This window comes from Cicer arietinum, chromosome 2, assembly GCF_000331145.2.
Source record: "Cicer arietinum cultivar CDC Frontier isolate Library 1 chromosome 2, Cicar.CDCFrontier_v2.0, whole genome shotgun sequence".
Classification (NCBI taxonomy): Eukaryota; Viridiplantae; Streptophyta; class Magnoliopsida; order Fabales; family Fabaceae; genus Cicer; species Cicer arietinum.
In genome coordinates, this window is record NC_021161.2 from 35,966,593 (window position 1) to 35,984,880 (window position 18,288).

At 37.4% G+C, this 18,288-nt stretch overlaps 1 protein-coding gene and 1 long non-coding RNA gene across 7 annotated transcripts in view; one reads left to right on the top strand and one right to left on the bottom strand.

The window, feature by feature from the left end:
• LOC101498807 (rho GTPase-activating protein REN1) overlaps positions 1–18,288 on the top strand; it is a 34,645-nt gene that overhangs the window by 14,682 nt on the left and 1,675 nt on the right. For 3 of the 6 annotated variants that reach the window (XM_012712953.3, XM_012712950.3, XM_012712951.3), the window contains exons 9-23: positions 6,498–6,617; positions 7,325–7,402; positions 7,621–7,676; positions 7,765–7,834; positions 13,509–13,593; positions 13,913–14,156; positions 14,860–15,081; positions 15,476–15,856; positions 16,018–16,067; positions 16,953–17,013; positions 17,092–17,175; positions 17,271–17,384; positions 17,464–17,633; positions 17,836–17,896; positions 18,097–18,204. In XM_012712953.3, the coding sequence (XP_012568407.1) occupies positions 6,498–6,617; positions 7,325–7,402; positions 7,621–7,676; positions 7,765–7,834; positions 13,509–13,593; positions 13,913–14,156; positions 14,860–15,081; positions 15,476–15,856; positions 16,018–16,067; positions 16,953–17,013; positions 17,092–17,175; positions 17,271–17,384; positions 17,464–17,633; positions 17,836–17,896; positions 18,097–18,204 (1,904 nt within the window). Of the gene's footprint in view, positions 1–6,497; positions 6,618–7,324; positions 7,403–7,620; positions 7,677–7,764; positions 7,835–13,508; positions 13,594–13,912; positions 14,157–14,859; positions 15,082–15,475; positions 15,857–16,017; positions 16,068–16,952; positions 17,014–17,091; positions 17,176–17,270; positions 17,385–17,463; positions 17,634–17,835; positions 17,897–18,093; positions 18,205–18,288 lie in introns of all 6 variants that reach the window. The other 3 variants (XM_012712952.3, XM_004490374.4, XM_012712949.3) reach the window with 1 other exon arrangement.
• LOC140919303 (uncharacterized) overlaps positions 15,965–18,288 on the bottom strand; it is a 6,668-nt gene continuing 4,344 nt past the window's right edge. Inside the window, exon 2 of the long non-coding RNA XR_012162000.1 lies at positions 15,965–16,183. This is a non-coding gene — a long non-coding RNA (uncharacterized lncRNA). The remainder of the gene's footprint in view (positions 16,184–18,288) is intronic.

Here is an 18,288-nt window from a genome sequence, read left to right on the forward strand (position 1 = left end):
ATAGGCCGTAGGCCTCAAAAATTCATCGTAGGCCAGGCTCAGGCCTTTCAAAGCCTGGCCTGGCCTGGCCTATTCCCGCCCCTAGTCACAAATGACAATGCAGTTTGATTATCACATATTAGTGTCATTGTGCTTGCCTCTTCAAGTTGAAGTTCTTTCAGTAATTGTTTCAACCAGATGAGTTCACATGTTACTAGTGCCATGGCCATGTATTTCGCCTCAGTGTTGGATCTTGCAACAACATTTTGTTTCTTACTCTTCCAAGATATTAAATTTTCTCCGACAAGTACACAATACCCGGAAGTGGATCGCCTATCTATGGGTGAGCTTGCCCAATCGGCATATGAGTTGCCAACTATCTGAGTATGTCCTCTATCTTCATAAATGAAACCTTTTCTAGGTGCATTTTTGATATATTTAAGAATTCAGATTACAACATCCGTATGTTCTTGGCAAGGAGAATTTAAGAACTGACTTACCACACTGACAACGAAGGAAATGTCAGGACGAGTAACTGTGAGATAGTTCAATTTTTCGAGAGAGAGGAGAAGTAATGTAGTTGGTGAAGATGCTATTTGTTTCAGACTGAGACATTATGGTCAGTAAAGAGTGCCAGAAAACGCGTCGGAATCGGGAAAACAGGGGTTGTTTGAATTGGAACTCGTATATCCGTAACTCGAAACTGAAAACTGAGGGCAGATATGGAAGCAGAAGGCCGAGACGAATGCCACGGAAGAACAAACATACTGACAAGAACACTAACGGACCGAAATACTTACAGCCCATCTAATTTAATTATTTACATAATATAATATTTTAACAGAGACATTTGCTCCGGTGACCAAATTGAACTCGGTAAAAGTCATACTATTCGTGGCTGCAAACTTGGATTGGCTACTACACCAGCTAGATATTAAGAATGCTTTCCTAAATGGTGAGTTAGAAGAGGAAGTATACTAGCAAATTCCCCCAGACTTGAATCATCCAGCACCTTAAACAAGGTGTGCAAGCTCCGAAAATCCTTGTATGGTTTTAAGCAATCCCCAAGAGCGTGGTTTGAAAGATCGACTCGAGTTTTCAAAGAAAATGGAATCATACAAGGCCAATCAGATCACACTATGCTTGTCAAACACTCATTTGAAGGCAAGGTAACTTTAATCATTGTGTATGTTGATGGCATCGTTATCACAGGTGATGATCATGAGCAAATCAAACGCTTGGAAAAACTCTTGGTTAGGGAGTTTGAAGTCACTTGGGGCAACTCAAATATTTTTTAGGGATGAAAGTAGCTCGCTCAAAGGAAGGAATTTATGTTTCTCAAAGAAAATACACCCTAGACTTACTCCTAGAAACCGGAATGCTTGGGTGTAAGGCTGCCAATACTCCTACGGAATCAGTAAGCAGAAGTAACTTCGAAGAAGGTCGTCTAACTGATAAAGATAGGTACCAAAGTCTAGTTGGGAAACTAGTATACCTAACTCATACTCGACCTGATATTGGATTTGCCGTGAGCATGGAAAGTCGCTACATGACAAGTCCTACTGAAGTTCACATTGAAAGTTATGAACAAAATCCTACAGTACCTTAAGGGTACATCAAGTAGAGGTCTTCATTTCAAGAAAAAATCAAATAGAGGTATTGAAGTATACACCGACTCAGATTGGGATGGATGTATATTAGACAAAAAGTCAACAACCGACTATTGCTCTTTTGTATGGGGAAACATGGTCACAGGTTAGAAGCAGTGCAAAAGCTGAATTCAAAGCCATGGCACAGGGCATTTGTGAAGGGATATGGCTGAAGGAGATATTTGATTATATTAGAGTTCCAACCAATTACACCATGAGGTTATATTGTGACAACAAAGCTGCCATCAACGTCGCAAAGAACCCGGTTCACCATGATAGAACAAAACATGTGGAAATTGACCGGCATTTCATAAAGGAGAAAATTGATAATGGTACTATAAGTATTGATCATGTACCATCGTGCAATCAACAACAGCCATCCTAGCGAAAGCTTTCCCAAGAAATACATATGAAAATATCAAATCCAATTTGAGTATGATAGTTATCTACCACCCAGATTGAGGGGGACTGTTGATTATAAGATCAAAAATCAGAATCATAAGATTATGATCTGAATAGTTATTAGTATGTGTTGAATAAGAGAAAATGAGAGAGACATGTGGTGAAACCGTGTGTCTGAACTACACAACGGAGTCTGTTTTATATAGGCTCAAGGCAATAAATACAAAAATAAATATGGGAGATATTATCCCTATTTACATGATATGTAATAAATATATTTTCAACACTCCCCCTCAAGCTGGAGCATATAAATCATATGCACCAAGCTTGTTACATATATAACTGATTCGAGGACCTCTTAGAGACTTAGTGAATACATCTGCCAATTGATCATTGGAATTAACAAAACTAGTGGTGATGTCGCCTGATTCGATCTTCTCCCTTACAAAGTGACAATCTATCTCAATATGCTTGGTCCTCTCATGAAAAACTGGATTAGAGGCAATGTGCAATGCTGCTTGATTATCACATATTAATGTCATTTGTGTTGCCTCTTCAAATTGAAGCTCTTTGAGTAACTGTTTCAACCAAATGAGCTCACAGGTCACTAATGCCATAGCCCTGTATTCAGCTTCAGCGCTAGATCTTGCAACTACACTTTGTTTCTTACTCTTCCAAGATATTAAGTTTCCTCCAACAAGTACACAATACCCAGAAGTGGATCGCCTATCAATGGGTGAGCCTGCCCAATCGGCATCTGAATAACCAACTATCTGAGTATGTCCTCTGTTTTCATAAATTAGACCCTTTCCTGGAGCACCTTTAATGTATTTCAAGATTCGTATCACAGCATCCCAGTGTTCTTGACAAGGAGAATTTAAGAATTGACTTACCACACTGACTGCAAAAGAAATGTCTGGACGGGTGACTGTGAGGTAGTTTAATTTACCAACCAATCTTCTGTATCTCCCTGAATCTAAAAATGGCTCCCCATGATTAGGTAGAAGTTTGACGTTTGGATCCATAGGAGTGTCAACCGGTTTGGCATTCAACAAACCTGTCTCTTCAAGAATATCCATAGCATATTTTCTTTGTGAAATTACTAAGCCGTCCTTAGATTGGGCTACCTCAATACCCAAGAAGTAGCGGAGCTTGCCAAGATCTTTAGTTTGAAACTGATGAGATAAATGTTGTTTCAATTGGAGTATGCCCTGTTGATCACTACCAGTTATGACAATATCATCTACATAGACAATCAAGTAAATGCACCCTTGGGTTGAGTGACGATAAAAAAGAGAATGATCAGCTTCACTTCGAATCATGCCAAATTGTTGCACTACTGTGCTAAATCTACCAAACCAAGCTCGAGGAGACTGTTTAAGACCATAGAGAGACCTCTGAAGTCGACAAACCATGGTAGAGGACTCCCCCTGAGCAACAAACCCAGGTGGTTGCTCCATATACACTTCTTCTTCAAGGTCACCATGCAAAAAAGCATTTTTAATGTCAAGTTGATGTAGAGACCAATGTCTGATGGCTGCAATAGAGAGGAGTAGTCTAACAGAGGCCATCTTAGCCACAGGGGAGAAAGTATCACTGTAATCGAGGCCAAAAACTTGAGTGTACCCTTTTGCTACCAAACGAGCTTTAAAACGATCAATCTTACCATCAGGACCAACTTTCACCGTATAAAGCCAACGACATCCTACTAAAGACTTTCCCGACGGTAAAGGAACCAATTCCCATGTACCACTACTCTGAAGTGCACACATCTCGTCAATCATTGCTTGTCTCCACTCTGGGTGAGATAAAGCTTCACCTGGAGATTTAGGAATAGAAACAGAAGACAGGGAAGACAAACAAGTATAATGCAAAGGAGAAAGACGATGGTAACTCAAGCCAATGTAATGAGGGGATGGGTTACGAGTAGGACGTATACCTTTACGAATAGCAATAGGAATATCAAGGGTCGGATCCGATAAAGAAGGAGGTGGCGGTGAAGGAGCGTCTGGAGTGACCTCGGTATCAAGAACAGGTGTAGGGACATGTACAACCGATGGTGGTTGACGACGACGATATGTCTGAAGAGGTTGTACAGTTGGAGGATCAACAAGAGGAGTCTCAAGTGGGACAGTGGGAGGGGCCACAGGAGGTGTCTCAGGTGGGGCATACGTAATAGGCTCTAATGGTAAAAGAGAAGGTGAAATAGACTTTGGTAGGTCCAGAGGAATAGTTGCAGACAAAGGATCAGGAAGCGACTCATAGTATGTAACAGACTCAAAAAATGTGACATCAACCGATATGAGATATCGTCGAAGAGTAGGAGAATAACAACGATAACCTTTTTGGGACCGATGATAACCCAGAAAGACACATTTTAATGATCGAGCTGAAAGTTTGTCAAGACCAGGAGTGAGATTGTGGACAAAACATGTAGATCCGAAGACCCGAGGAGGAAGTGAGTGAAGAGGGGTACCAGGAAAGAGGATCGAGTGAGGGACTTTGTTATCAAGAGCAGACGAAGGCATGCGATTTATAAGATAGCACGCCGTTAGAACAGCATCGCCCCAAAAGCGAGATGGTACATTACCATGAAGAAGGAGAGTACGAGTGGTTTCAATAAGGTGCCGATTTTTGCGTTCGGCTACCCCATTTTGTTGAGGTGTATGAGCACAAGATGTTTGATGAAGAATGCCGTTAGAGGTCATAAAATTTTGAAATTGATGGGACAAATATTCACGGGCATTATCACTGCGCAAAGTGCGAATGGATACACCAAATTGAGTTTTAATTTCCTTATAAAATTGTTCAAAAATAGAAAATAATTCAGACCTATTTTTCATTAAAAATAACCACGTACAACGGGAAAAATCATCGATAAAGGTAACAAAATATCTAGACTCAAGTGTGGAAATAGTACGAGAGGGACCCCAAACATCTGAGTGAACTAAAGCAAATGGGGAGGAAGCTCGTTTATTAGCTCGATCAGTGAAATGACTACGAGTGTGTTTCCCTAATTGACACGACTCACAATTTAAGCTAGATATTTTGGTTAGATTAGGTACTAATTGTTGAAGTTTGGGAAGACTCGGATGACCTAACTGAGCATGTATAGTAAGAGGAGAATATGTGGTAGGGCACGCTGTTGATGGGTTTGAGAGATAATAAAGACCATTAGACTCACATCCGACACCAATTTGTCGTCCTGATATTCGGTCTTGCAAAGTAACATTGCAATTAGTAAATGTGACAACACAGTCATGAGAACGAGTCAATCGACTGATAGAAATTAAATTAAATGGGCATCCAGGCACATAAAGGACAGATTTAACTAACAGAGTAGGGAGGATTTGGACAGTGCCAATCCCTTGAGACTGTGTTTGGGAACCATTGGCTGAGACTATCCTAGGTAAATAACCAGATGTTGAGAGGGGAGAAAAGAGTCTTATTACCAGTAATGTGATCAGATGCACCAGAATCGAGAATCCATGGGCTATGAGAAAGTGAGATGCAAACAAGTGACTTACCACTTTGTGCAGTTGAAACAACGGAACTCGAGTTTTGACAATACTCTAACCTTTCGATTCGATGAACAGTACCGCGCGATGAATAGTGCGTGCTATGAACAGTGTCGCGCGATGAACAGTGGACTGATTTACTGGAAAAAAAAATGAACGAAAAGCGACAAGCGACAAAGAAAGGGTAAACCGGAATTGAGACACGGTTTACCGAAAAAAAAAAATCTCACCGAAGGACAGTGGGTCCCGGAGTAATCACGGTATAGGGTTGTCTCTCTTAATAGGCTCTAGATACCATGTTGAATAAGAGAAAATGAGAGAGACATGTGGTGAAACCGTGTGTCTGAACTACACAACGGAGTCTGTTTTATATAGGCTCAAGGCAATAAATACAAAAATAAATATGGGAGATATTATCCCTATTTACATGATATGTAATAAATATATTTTCAACAGTATGTATTAATTAGGAATTAAGTTTTATTTTTATTTCCTTTTAGGGTAGCATTTATAGGGAATTAGTTTCCTAATTACCAGTTCTATTATGATTATACATAATTAAATTGCTTGTACTATTTATAGTCCTTATGTAATCAGTTCATTATCAAGTGAATAAACAATCGCTTTTCTGCACGTTGCATATTGCCTCTGGTCCTCTTTTTCATTAGCAGACCAAACACATAGAGATTGTTTGTCATTATATCCATAAGAGGATTATTTATAGGGAGATTGATAGATCATTTGTAAACTCCAATGATCGGTAGGTGGAGATTTTGTCGAGTCACTTAGAGGCCCAAACACAACTTATTTATGTAACAAGCTTAATTCATTTTCTATATATGCAATGACTTTTGGGGGAGTGCTGATTCTTTCCTCATTTCCATGTGTTTCCTTGTTGGGAGTATAGCTTGCTTTGTTTTGATATGAATTTTTTGCATTTCTTCTATAGTGAAGGATAGAGAAACAGTAAAACATGCAGTCCTTGGCCGGCCAATTTTACTTGCTTTGGAGGAAGTTGATGGAACTCCATCATTTTTGGAGAAAGCCCTGAGGTTCATAGAAGAGCATGGTAGGTTTTCTTTTCTTTTCTGCATGCTTTGGTTCACACAAGAAAAACATAGAAAAGGAAACACATGCCTCTTTTGTGGAGTTTATAATTCTGAATACATTCTTTTGATCGATCAAAACTGTAAAAGAAAATTTGTCTAAACAAGGCTGACAACTTTTGTACTCTTTTGAAAACTTCAAAACAAAATGCTCCCTTACAGGCTATATTAAAAATTGGGTAAACCACCATTTTCGTCCCTGAAAGTATAGGACGTTGTCATTTTGGTCCTTGATTCCGCTATAACTTTTATGATGCCGGGTACTAAATTGACTGACGTTTTGATAATTCGAGGACTAATTTGAATTTTTGGCTGAGACAAGGACTAAAATGATGGTTTACCAATTAAAAACTTTAAGGTTGATGTGTGATGATGATGTTAGAGGTTCATCCCTTTCCTACGTGCTTTGCACCTCCACTGTAACCACACACATAAACCCCAAACATTCAGTCAAACCACCTAAAGCAATTTTTCAATGGTTTCTTCTAAAGTTTAGTTTTTTCAGTTGTCCTTTAATTGACTATCATTGTGATCTTGCAACTGAAGTTTCATATGGGGGTTCTACTTTTTTTTGTATTGGGGAGTAGCAGGGAGGAAGCCAGTAGTGAATATGCATATGACATAAACTGATAAAGTGTTTCATATGAAGCTAATCAATTCTATAAAACAGGAGTCAAAGTAGAGGGGATCTTGCGACAAGCAGCTGATGTTGATGATGTTGAAAAACGAGTGCGGGAATATGAACAAGGTTATCCTAAAAAATACTCACCTTTTTTTACTGTACATCTTCATCCTTGGAATGCCTCCTCATTGATTAGATTGTGTGCTTAAGTCATTTCCACATGTCTAGCATAGCTTTAGCCATATTTCGGGCCTTTCCATGCAAATAATCAGAGTTATTTCTCAAGTATTTTTTTCTTAACTACTAATCAAGTCTTATGTCATGGGTATGCTCTATGGTTGCAGGTAAAGTTGAATTTTCTGAGGAGGAGGATGCACATGTTGTTGCTGATTGTGTTAAGGTATGTTGATAAACTGAATGGTTCATTCCTTCATCTATCACATACACTAAAAGCTGTAGTTTCTTATTATTCTTTTAAAATTTTCCAGCATGTAATCCGTGAACTTCCATCTTTTCCAGTCCCAGCATCTTGTTGCAAGGCATTGTTAGAAACTTGTCGTAAGTATTATTTTAGCTTTTACTTATTTAATAACATTTTATATTAATTAAAAGGTTACCCAGTATTTATTGTACATGGTTTTTCTGCTGTTCCAGCTATACTTAAATAACCACACAACAACAATCAAGCCTTTTCCCTTTAGCTGAGGTTAGATACATAGATAAAAAAAAATGCCATAATTCTCTATCATGTATCAACTCTGACAATATACTTTTTAGCTTTAACTCTATCTTATTATTTGACTTTAGTTTTTCTTGGTTTCGTTTTACTTCTAATTATTGAACTATCCAAAGCAACTTCTCTGAAGTGTAAATATTTCTTGAACCATAGTCTAGTTCCACCCAAGAAGGGAAATTTCTTCCTGTGTAGTCTTACTTTAGGAATAGATATAGAATATTAGGAAGAAAGACAGGAGAAATATGATGATAACAAACAATGATCTCTCAAAGTAATATAATGAGGGACCTTATACATTTCCAGAGTAAAATAGTAAAGTCAAGTTCAAAAGGTTGGTTCAGAGTTGGTGGAGTTAGAGGAGAGTCTGCAGGAGTTGTATCGGTAGGCAAATTAAACATAGGTGCAAGTGTCAGAGCTGGAGGTGGCTGTTAAATACTATATTAGAATGTAAATAATATATATGAGCTGTAAGTATGTAAGTATTCTGGTCCGTTAGCATTATTGTAAATTAGGGTTATTTAATACCCTGTGTCTATATAAAGAGATTCCGCTCTGTAGTTGAAACACACGGGTTATTCACAATATGTCTCTCAATACTCTTTATATTCAACATAGTATCAGAGCTACCTTATTAACCGTATGCCATCAACATGTCTCTCAATACTCAATACTCAATACTTTGTATGCCATCTTAACGGCGTGCTACCTTATTAACCGTATGCCATCTTCTGTCCTTGATGGCAATATCCCCCATTCGGTCCTCTTTCCCCATACACCTCTTCACCCACTACCACCTCGTGTCTTTGGGTCCACATGTTTTGTTCACAATTTATCCCCCGGTTTGGACAAATTGTTAGCTCGGTCACTCAAGTGTGTCTTTCTCGGTTATCATCGGTCCCAAAAAGGCTACCGTTGTTATTCTCCCACTACACCGCTACGTTACATCAGCTGATGTTACCTTTTTCGAGTCTGTACAATATTTTAAACCTACCCATATAGCTACTGAGCCCTATCAGGACATTAATCCCGAACCTCCTCAAGTAGTTATCCCTCTCCCACCCACTCATATTCCTATCGAACCTGTCGAGTCTGCCCCTCAACCTCCCTGACCACTATAAACATATCACCGTCAATGCTTACCCTCTGTTGTGTCTGTTCCTGTTCCCATTATAGACTCTCCTCCGACACCACCTCCAGATCCAGTCCTGCCACCTGAGCCTGACCTTCCCATTGCTCTTCGTAAGGATATTCGCACCACCCGTAATCCATCTCCTCATTATATTGATTTGTGTTATCATCGTCTTTCTCCTTTACATTACACTTGCTTGTCCTCCTTGTCTTCTGTTTCTATTCCTAAAACTACAGGTGAAGCATTATCCCACCCTGAGTGGAGGCAAGCAATGCTTGATGAGATGTGTGCTCTACAAAGCAGTGGTACTTGGGAATTGGTACCTCTACCTCATGGGAAGTCGGTAGTCGGGTGTCGTTGGCTTTATACAGTGAAGGTTGGTCCTGATGGTAAGATTGATCGATTTAAGGCTCGTTTGGTAGCCAAGGGATATACTCAGATTTTTGGGTTGGATTACAGTGACACATTCTCACCGGTTGCCAAAATGGCATCTGTCAGACTATTTTTCTCCATTGCTGCAATTAGACATTGGCCCCTCCATCAGCTTGACATTAAAAATGCCTTTTTGCACGGTGATCTTGAAGAGGAAGTGTATATGGAGCAACCACCAGGATTTGTTGCTCAGGGGGAGTCTTCCAACATGGTTTGTTGGCTACATAGGTCCCTTTATGGTCTTAAACAGTTTCCTAGAGCTTGGTTTGGCAGATTCAACTCGGTAGTACAAGAATTTGGTATGATCCGCAGTGAAGCCGATCACTCTGTATTTTATCATCACTCAGCTCAAGGGTGCATCTATCTTATTATTTACGTGGATGACATTATTATAACTGGTAGTGATCAGCAAGGAATAATCTAGTTAAAACAACATCTCTCAAATAAATTTCAGACTAAAGACCTTGGTAAACTCCGTTATTTTCTGGGTATTGAAGTAGCTCAATCCAAGGATGGCCTTGTAATTTCACAAAGAAAATATGCTATGGATATTCTTGAAGAAACTGGCCTACTAAATGCCAAGTCAGTTGATACTCCTATGGATCCAAATGTCAAACTCCTACCCAATCAGGGGGAGCCTCTATCAGATTCAGGAAGATATAGGAGATTGGTTGGAAAATTAAACTATCTCACAGTCACTCGTCCTGACATTTCCTTTGCTGTCAGTGTGGTAAGTCAGTTCTTAAATTCTCCTTGCCAAGAACATATGGATGCTGTAATCCGGATTCTTAAATACATCAAAAGTGCACCTGGAAAAGGTCTCATTTATGAAGACAGAGGACATACTCAAATAATTGGCTACTCAGATGCTGATTGAGCAGGCTCACCCATAGATAGACGATCAACTTCCGGGTATTGTGTACTCATAGGAGGAAATTTAATATCTTGGAAGAGTAAGAAACAAAATGTTGTAGCAAGATCCAGCGCTGAGGCAGAATACAGGGCCATGGCACTAGTAACATGTGAACTCATCTGGCTGAAACAGTTACTGAAAGAACTTCAATTTGAAGAGACTAGCACAATGACATTAATATGTGATAATCAAGCTGCATTGCACAGTGCCTCGAATCCGGTTTTTCATGAGAGGACCAAGCATATTGAGATTGACTGCCATTTTGTTAGAGAAAAGATTGAATCAGGTGACATCATCACCAGCTTTGTCAAATCCAATGATCAGTTAGCAGATGTGTTTACAAAGTCATTGCGAGGTCCTAGAATTAGTTATATATGTAACAAGCTAGGTGCATTTGATTTATATGCTCCAGCTTGAGGGGGAGTGTTAAATACTATATTAGAATGTAAATAATATATATGGGCTGTAAGTATGTAAGTATTCTGGCCCGTTAGCATTACTGTAAATTAGGGTTATTTAATACCCTGTGTCTATATAAAGAGATTCCGCTGTGTAGTTGAAACACACGGGTTATTCACAATATGTCTCTCAATACTCTTTATATTCAACAGTGGCCAATGATGATAAGCATGCAAGGGATGAATGAGCATAGAAGTATTTTGAACCTAGGTACTGGTGGTGGATTGTACTCGGCTACAGTTGGAGGAACAGATAAAGTGACCAAGATAGTCTCAGATGTGTTAGATGGTCCAGAGAAAGGTGCAGATTCAGACAGTAACGAAAGATGAGAGCAGATACTTGTAGAGACTAGGACTATGACTACAATAACCCTTTATGGATCGAGTGTTACCAAGAAAGACATTTGAGAAACTAAGCAGATAGTTTATCAAGATCAGGAGCAAGACTATGTAAAATGCAAGTATACACAATGATACATGGTGTCAAGGAGCTGGAAATTTGGACCAGAGAACAGAGAACAATTCTATTTTTGGTCAAAAAATTTGCAGCAATACATTTTATTGAAAACTATGAGCACAAGATGTTTAGTGAAAAATGTTATGTGATGCCATACAAGTTTGAAATGATTGAGACAATTATTCAAGAGGAATATCAGTGTGCTGAGCACGAGTGGGGAACACCAAACTGTGTTTTTATCTCATGGTAAAATTGCTGACAAATGTAGAACAATGCAAAAACATTTTTCATAAAATATAACCAAGTACTACATGAGTATTTCATTGCCGGCTGTCGCAAACGTCCCTTTGCCACCTTCCATGGGTCTTTTCATCATTTGGTGATTTTTCTGCAACCTCTCATCTTTCAACTCCCCCTTCTGCATTGTATTTGTTGCTGTGAGAACTTGGTTCCAAGGACAAGGTACCATTTGCTCAGACAATCCTTTTATTCCTACCGACGATCAATACGGTGGTGACTCTATTCCCACATATGAATCATATTGGTGGCTCCTTTTATTCCCACCAACAATCAATCTAGTGGTGACTCTATTCGCACATATGAATCATATTAGTGACACGTTTTATTCCCACTGATGATCAATCTGGTGGTGTCTCTTTTCCCACACATGAATCGTTAATGGTGCCTTCTCTTCTCAAACTAGTCCAACAATTGTCAAAATTAGTTTTATATTTCAATTTTTGTGATAAATTGTTTTGATGTAACAAGCTTAAAGTGTAGTAAACTTTAGTTTGAAGGGGGGAGTGTTAAAATTCAGTGTATGTTTTAACTATTCCTTAATTGTGTAACATCCTAGGCTAACTGTTAGTAGTCCTAGTCAATACAACTTCCTAGTCATTGAATGTAATTATTGACTAGGACACTCCCAACAATTAGCCTAGGATGTTGCACAATCAAGGAATAATTAAAACATACATTGAATTTTAGAAGTATGTAATAGGGTATTTGAACCAAAAGTTGACTCGGTACGACTAGGATTGTCTCTGTTTGCATTGTTTATCTCTGTTTATATTGTACTGTATTAGAGTAATAGCTTTGAGCCTGGTTTACGAAGCCCATCTCCCACTATAGTCACCTAGCTTAGTATCAATCAGTTAAGATTCTGATACACAGTTGTCTCACAGTTGTAAATAACTCACTTAGTGTCTGTATAAATAACTGAGATCTAACTGCGTCCATTCAAATATGTTATTTAGAGAAAGAGAGCAGATTTATAGAAATATTAATTCTGTAATTGATATTATAAGATCTCTGAATACAGAGATCTGTATTTATAGGGTACAGAGGAGAATGCAGTTAGTAACTGCCACTTACGTAATTGTAATCTATGAAGCACAAATACTGACACGAACACCAGGAACGGAATGACATTGACACGTTGGCACCGATAATAATTTGGGAAAATGAATTAATTGAATGTAATTATATTTGTTAGAATATTAGAAAATATCTTATAATATCTATTATATTATATTAGAGTATTTTGAGTTATTTCCTAGGATCAATTTATAATTATAGAGATATCTTAGAATATCTCTCATTATTATTATGATTTATTCTTGATTTAGGATTGAGTCTATGTTTCTGTATAAATAGAGATTAGTATTGAGTCTTTTGTGATCAAGTTAGCATAAAGCTATTATCAATAATATTTAAACCCTTATTATTCTCTTTTCTCCTTTTCTCTAAAATCCCACAACTTCAACAATATTATTGATGTCGCACACCGGAACGCGCCGTTGATCAGTGCTATGGAAATAGTTACCACTCTAACAGCTGTCATAACTAACTAGCAAAACCTCTAACTAGTTTAATGATACAAGGCATACAGTGGCATTAACATTGGTACACGGGCGATACATTACATGTATTCTATCATGTCGAATATATTCTAGTACATGCACTCTACATTTTTTCTGAGATTTTCTCATGCATAGTCACAACATAAAGATAAACACAAACAAAATTCTCGTATTCTTACCAGCTTTTCTATATCTCTTTTGAAGCTTAATTTTCTTTCATCATTTGAACTTGTGACATCTATTAGGAACTGCACGTGTGAATAGGGTTTCTGCTATGCGTGCTGCAATATGGGACACTTTTCCTGAACCAAACCGCCGTTTATTGCAAAGGTACTTTGGTCAATTACTTTTCCTATTATGATATCTTTCTTTTCGAAGATCCCATTGATTGCTGCTGTTATTTTAAAAAATTTATTGCTATCTTTGTTATCTCAAATGCTGAATGTCAGGATTAAGAACACTCTTATTCCTCATTATATTTCCTGAATTATATGTTAATAATGTTGACACAGTCAAAATTTTCTGTTTTAACCCAATACATTATAATAGTTATATTGGGAAAAATGTTTCTTTGGATATGATAATATGGTGTGTGTGCGTGCGCGTGTATTATTTTACTATGTAAGTTATTCATTTCTGTCTTGCACAGAATACTCTTGATGATGCAAATGGTAGCTTCTCGGAAAGCTGAGAACAGAATGAGCACATCGGCTGTGGCAGCATGCATGGCACCATTACTTCTTCGTCCCCTTCTAATTGGGGATTGTGAAATTGAAAATGATTTTGATGTAGGCGGGGATGGTTCCATTCAACTTCTTCAAGCAGCTGCTGCAGCTAACCATGCTCAAGCAATTGTGATTACTTTATTAGAAGAATATAACAGCATATTTGAGGTAATTTTAATTGTAGTTTATAGTTCTCTTTTTTATGGCTTCCAGTTTATAGCATGTGCTTCCATATTGCATGCTTCTCTTACATTAGTAATGTGCTATAGAGGTTTTATGTTAATGTGTTGATTTATACCTGTAGTTGTTCTGAAAACTTCTTTTTCTAAATAATTACTGGGACCCTTTCACTTATTCATTGGTTGATTTCTTTTTCATGTTAGAGAATATAGTGAGCTACTTATGAAATATTTGGCATGTATTTCGTTGGGAGTTCTCGATTAGAAACTGTTAGAATATAATAAATATCTTATATATCTTTATATTATATTAGAAATTTAGAACATCATAGTTTATCTCCTAGGATATTTTCTAATCTTAGTATCTAATATGTATCAAGATATTATCAATAATATTCAAGCTTGTATCATTTCTCTCTTCCTTTTATCTAAAACCCATAACCTCAACAGATCATAAGGTAATCTTTTGATGAGCATGCCTTTCCTTATATCAGCTTAGAATGTTAAAATGTGGTTTTCATTCCTAATCTCCACTCCATGCAACCAGGTTAAAATCTGTTTAAACTTTTTGAATGTTTGGACTTAATATGCAGGGGGCTCTCCGCCTCTTTTTGATTAAAATACACGCCTTTTCTAGTTATATTTTTTTTCTTCATATTCTCTATATTAGTGTATCTACATATTTCTATCAGGAAGATTCGATGTCTCCCGGTCCTGATATGTACATGGACTCAGAAGATGATGAATCTGAGAGTGAGGAGGGTACTGATGATGATTTGTCCTATGATGATGATTATGATGATGAGCAAGATGAATCAATAGAGGGGTCAGATGTAGATGCAAATGATGATCTTGTTAGTGAAACCAACAGCGAGACTGGAGACTCTGCAGTCAATGATGAATATGATGATAAGGTTCGAGTCTTAGTTATTTCATGACAATTTGATAAAATTATTACAATTAAGTTTGACAGTGAGCATATCCATTTCTTTTTGTTGGACTAAATTCAGTTTATGAAAAAGATCACAGGTCAAGTTTTCAGGGTACTCTAAATCTTACACCCTTTTCCTAAGTATAATTAACCATGTTTACCGGACCTTAGTTTTAGTTTAACCTTTGTATTGTCAAACAATTTTGCCCTACCAAAACTCAATAAATTTTTTAACCATTTCAATTTTTATTATACAGAGCTTATGCTCAATGTTGTTCATCAATTTAATATACAGAGCTTATGTTTTTACCTCCAAATGAGGTGCTGACATATTAAGTTGCAATGCTCTAACATATTTAATATTTTTTGATGTATAGGACCATAATCTTTCTTATTCAAGTTCAAAGTCCTCAGAGGTAAGTAATTGTCTTGAAGTCGACCAAATGTTGTCAACAATATCACTTGAAGTCTCATTGCCTCAATCTGAAGATATCAAAAGCTGTGAAAATATCGCAAGCCAAAATGAGACTGCTTGTGCAGATGAGTCCAACAAGCCCTGTGAAAATTTTCCAAGCCAAAATAAGACTGCTTCTGTAAATGACTCCAATAAGCCCACCAATATAATTGAAGGCTTATCCACCGACCAAACAACAATGAATAGATCAAATTATCCCAGCTCTTTACCATGTATGACCAAATCTATAACTATATCCAATGGCCAAATAAATCGGCGCCAAAATGTTTTGGGGAGAAACTCTGTGAGTAAATCTTCTCATGTTTAATTGTGACTTTTTTTATCTTGGCAATTGTCTTTGTCACTGTCACTGTCACTTCTAAAGCTTTTACGGTTCCAGCTAGTTTCATACTTTATGACTAGTTAAACTGACTTTATGATATCTTCTTTTTATATTATTTCCAGGGAAGCAAGAATCTTTCGATGGAATCCATTGATTTTCTAGACGTAGATGAGTAAGTAATTGACATCTAAGAACTGTGTCAAATTCATAGTTCAACTTTTTCTTGATATCTTTGTAATGCAACTTGTTTGTTGCCTTTGGGCTGTGGTTCTTCAAACTCTTTTATGCCTGGAAGAGAAAATGCAGAAAAATGAATGGAAATGTGAGTATATTGATAATAGAAATTCAGAACTGAGAGATAGATTCTCTACAACTGACCCTAGCCTATGACTCCTCAGAGAATGATTTCTCTGTCTACACCCTCTAACAGATTACTCCCCAATGCCCCATTAATCCCGAACTCGCTTCTTATAATAGATTCAATGCATTCTGATCAGTCAGCTAAGCAGATCCTCTTATATCACACTTCTCTGCCCTCTTTTTCTTCCTCTCATACACCCTCCATATTGTGGGCCTAAAATTCAGAGGTAACCTGCACCTCATCAACAGGCCCAACCATATGAGTGAGTGATCTATCAGAGCATGATATATTTTGAGAGATAAACTAAAAGGCATGCAATATGCTTATCAAATTATTTATGTCTGTTCATGAAGAGTCTTTGAGAAACATAAATAATAATACGTTGATAAAGAGTGTACATGAAATAAACATCAAAACCATGTAATCCACCCCCCATGTATTAAATTTTGAGTCCTCATTGTTAAATGCCATGAAACCACGTTTTCTCTTTATGTTTTGACATGTATTTAGAGTTTCCAGGCTAAATAAAACCGAACTGTTAGAAGATATAAAATGTCTAATAATATCTTGACAGTATCTCACAGGATTAGTTTCCATTGTTAGAGTATCTCTTGATGTGGAGCAGTCATTTAAATGGCTCTTTTGATTTGGTTCACTTTACTCTGTTCACTAATTTATGCTTCTCACAATCCGTAGAACTGAAGTTGAGAGGCTTGAAGCTGTAAAAACAGAATTGCAAAGCCAAATTGCAGAGGAGGTTAAAACTTGATTTTCTCAATTGAACCTTGTCTGTGTGCATGAATCAAGTGTCCATTTTCACTTACTCTTGTTGCAGGTAAAAGTAAATGCAAAGCTGCAATCTGCTGTAGAAACACGAAAGAGAGCCTTGCAAGAACGACGTCTGGTTCTTGAGAAAAATGTACGTTCATTATGAGAGAACATGCCTACTGCCCATGCTCCTCTTGCTCCATACTCATGTAAATTGAGATTCTATTACCTACTACTTCCTTGCAGGTGGATATACTACAGGAACAGTTGCTAAAGGAGAAGAGTTTTAGGGCAACTCTCGAAGCAGGACTTAAGTTTCCTCCAGAGACATCGTCTGAATTATCTGGCATTGATGAAAAGGTTAGTCTATCTCATTCATATATGGTTTATAATTTGTTTTCGTAATGAAACAAATTCTTAATCTGCACACTTTCCACAGACCAAGACAGATTTTGAGGAATTATTGCTGATAGAAGCAGATCTAGACAACTTAGAATGGAAGGTTAACGAGCTTGGGGAGCGGCTTAATGCACAACTTGAACGGAATTATGGTTCCATGCAGAATTTCTGTGATCAAGCCCAACAGATGTCAAACCATGAAAGAGATTTGTATGTTGATAATTACTTGAGCATCGCTGCATCTTTTTTGGTTCCTAATTGTACAATATTAGACTCAATTGATTTAGTTTCCATGATTTTTTTTTTCTGTTCATGGTAGTTCCTGCTTAAATTCTGTAGGTCTTTAGGCACTTAAAGATACTGTATATAGATGATAAAATTTTATGTTCTTCACGGGTGATCTATTTGACAGGAAGAATAAGCCAGATACTGAAGTTGCAGCTGTTTCAGAATCTGACAGATCAATAAGAAAGGTAAATCTAATAATTCAATTAAGAATTTGTGGTATAATCAGCTCAATGCTTGAAGATTATGTTGTCAGTTTTGGATGAACAAGACAGATGAATTGGTTCACTTATAGCATCTACCCTTAATCCATGCCAAAACTGAAGTCATTCCCCCCTTGAAATTTACTATCACTTGAATCTGATATTTCGCAATGTTGTTACAGCAGGACAGTCATTTTGGTGGAGCAGAAAATGAGAATGAGAGAAAACCAGAATCAACATCTTTGCCAAACAAATATCCACCTAGTTCCAAGAAGTCTCTTACAAGGATTGAAGTAAGTTTCATAAACTATACCGTGGATCTAGATATAAATCAGAGTTTTCGTTAAATTGTAAAATCAGGACTAGTAATTTTGTTG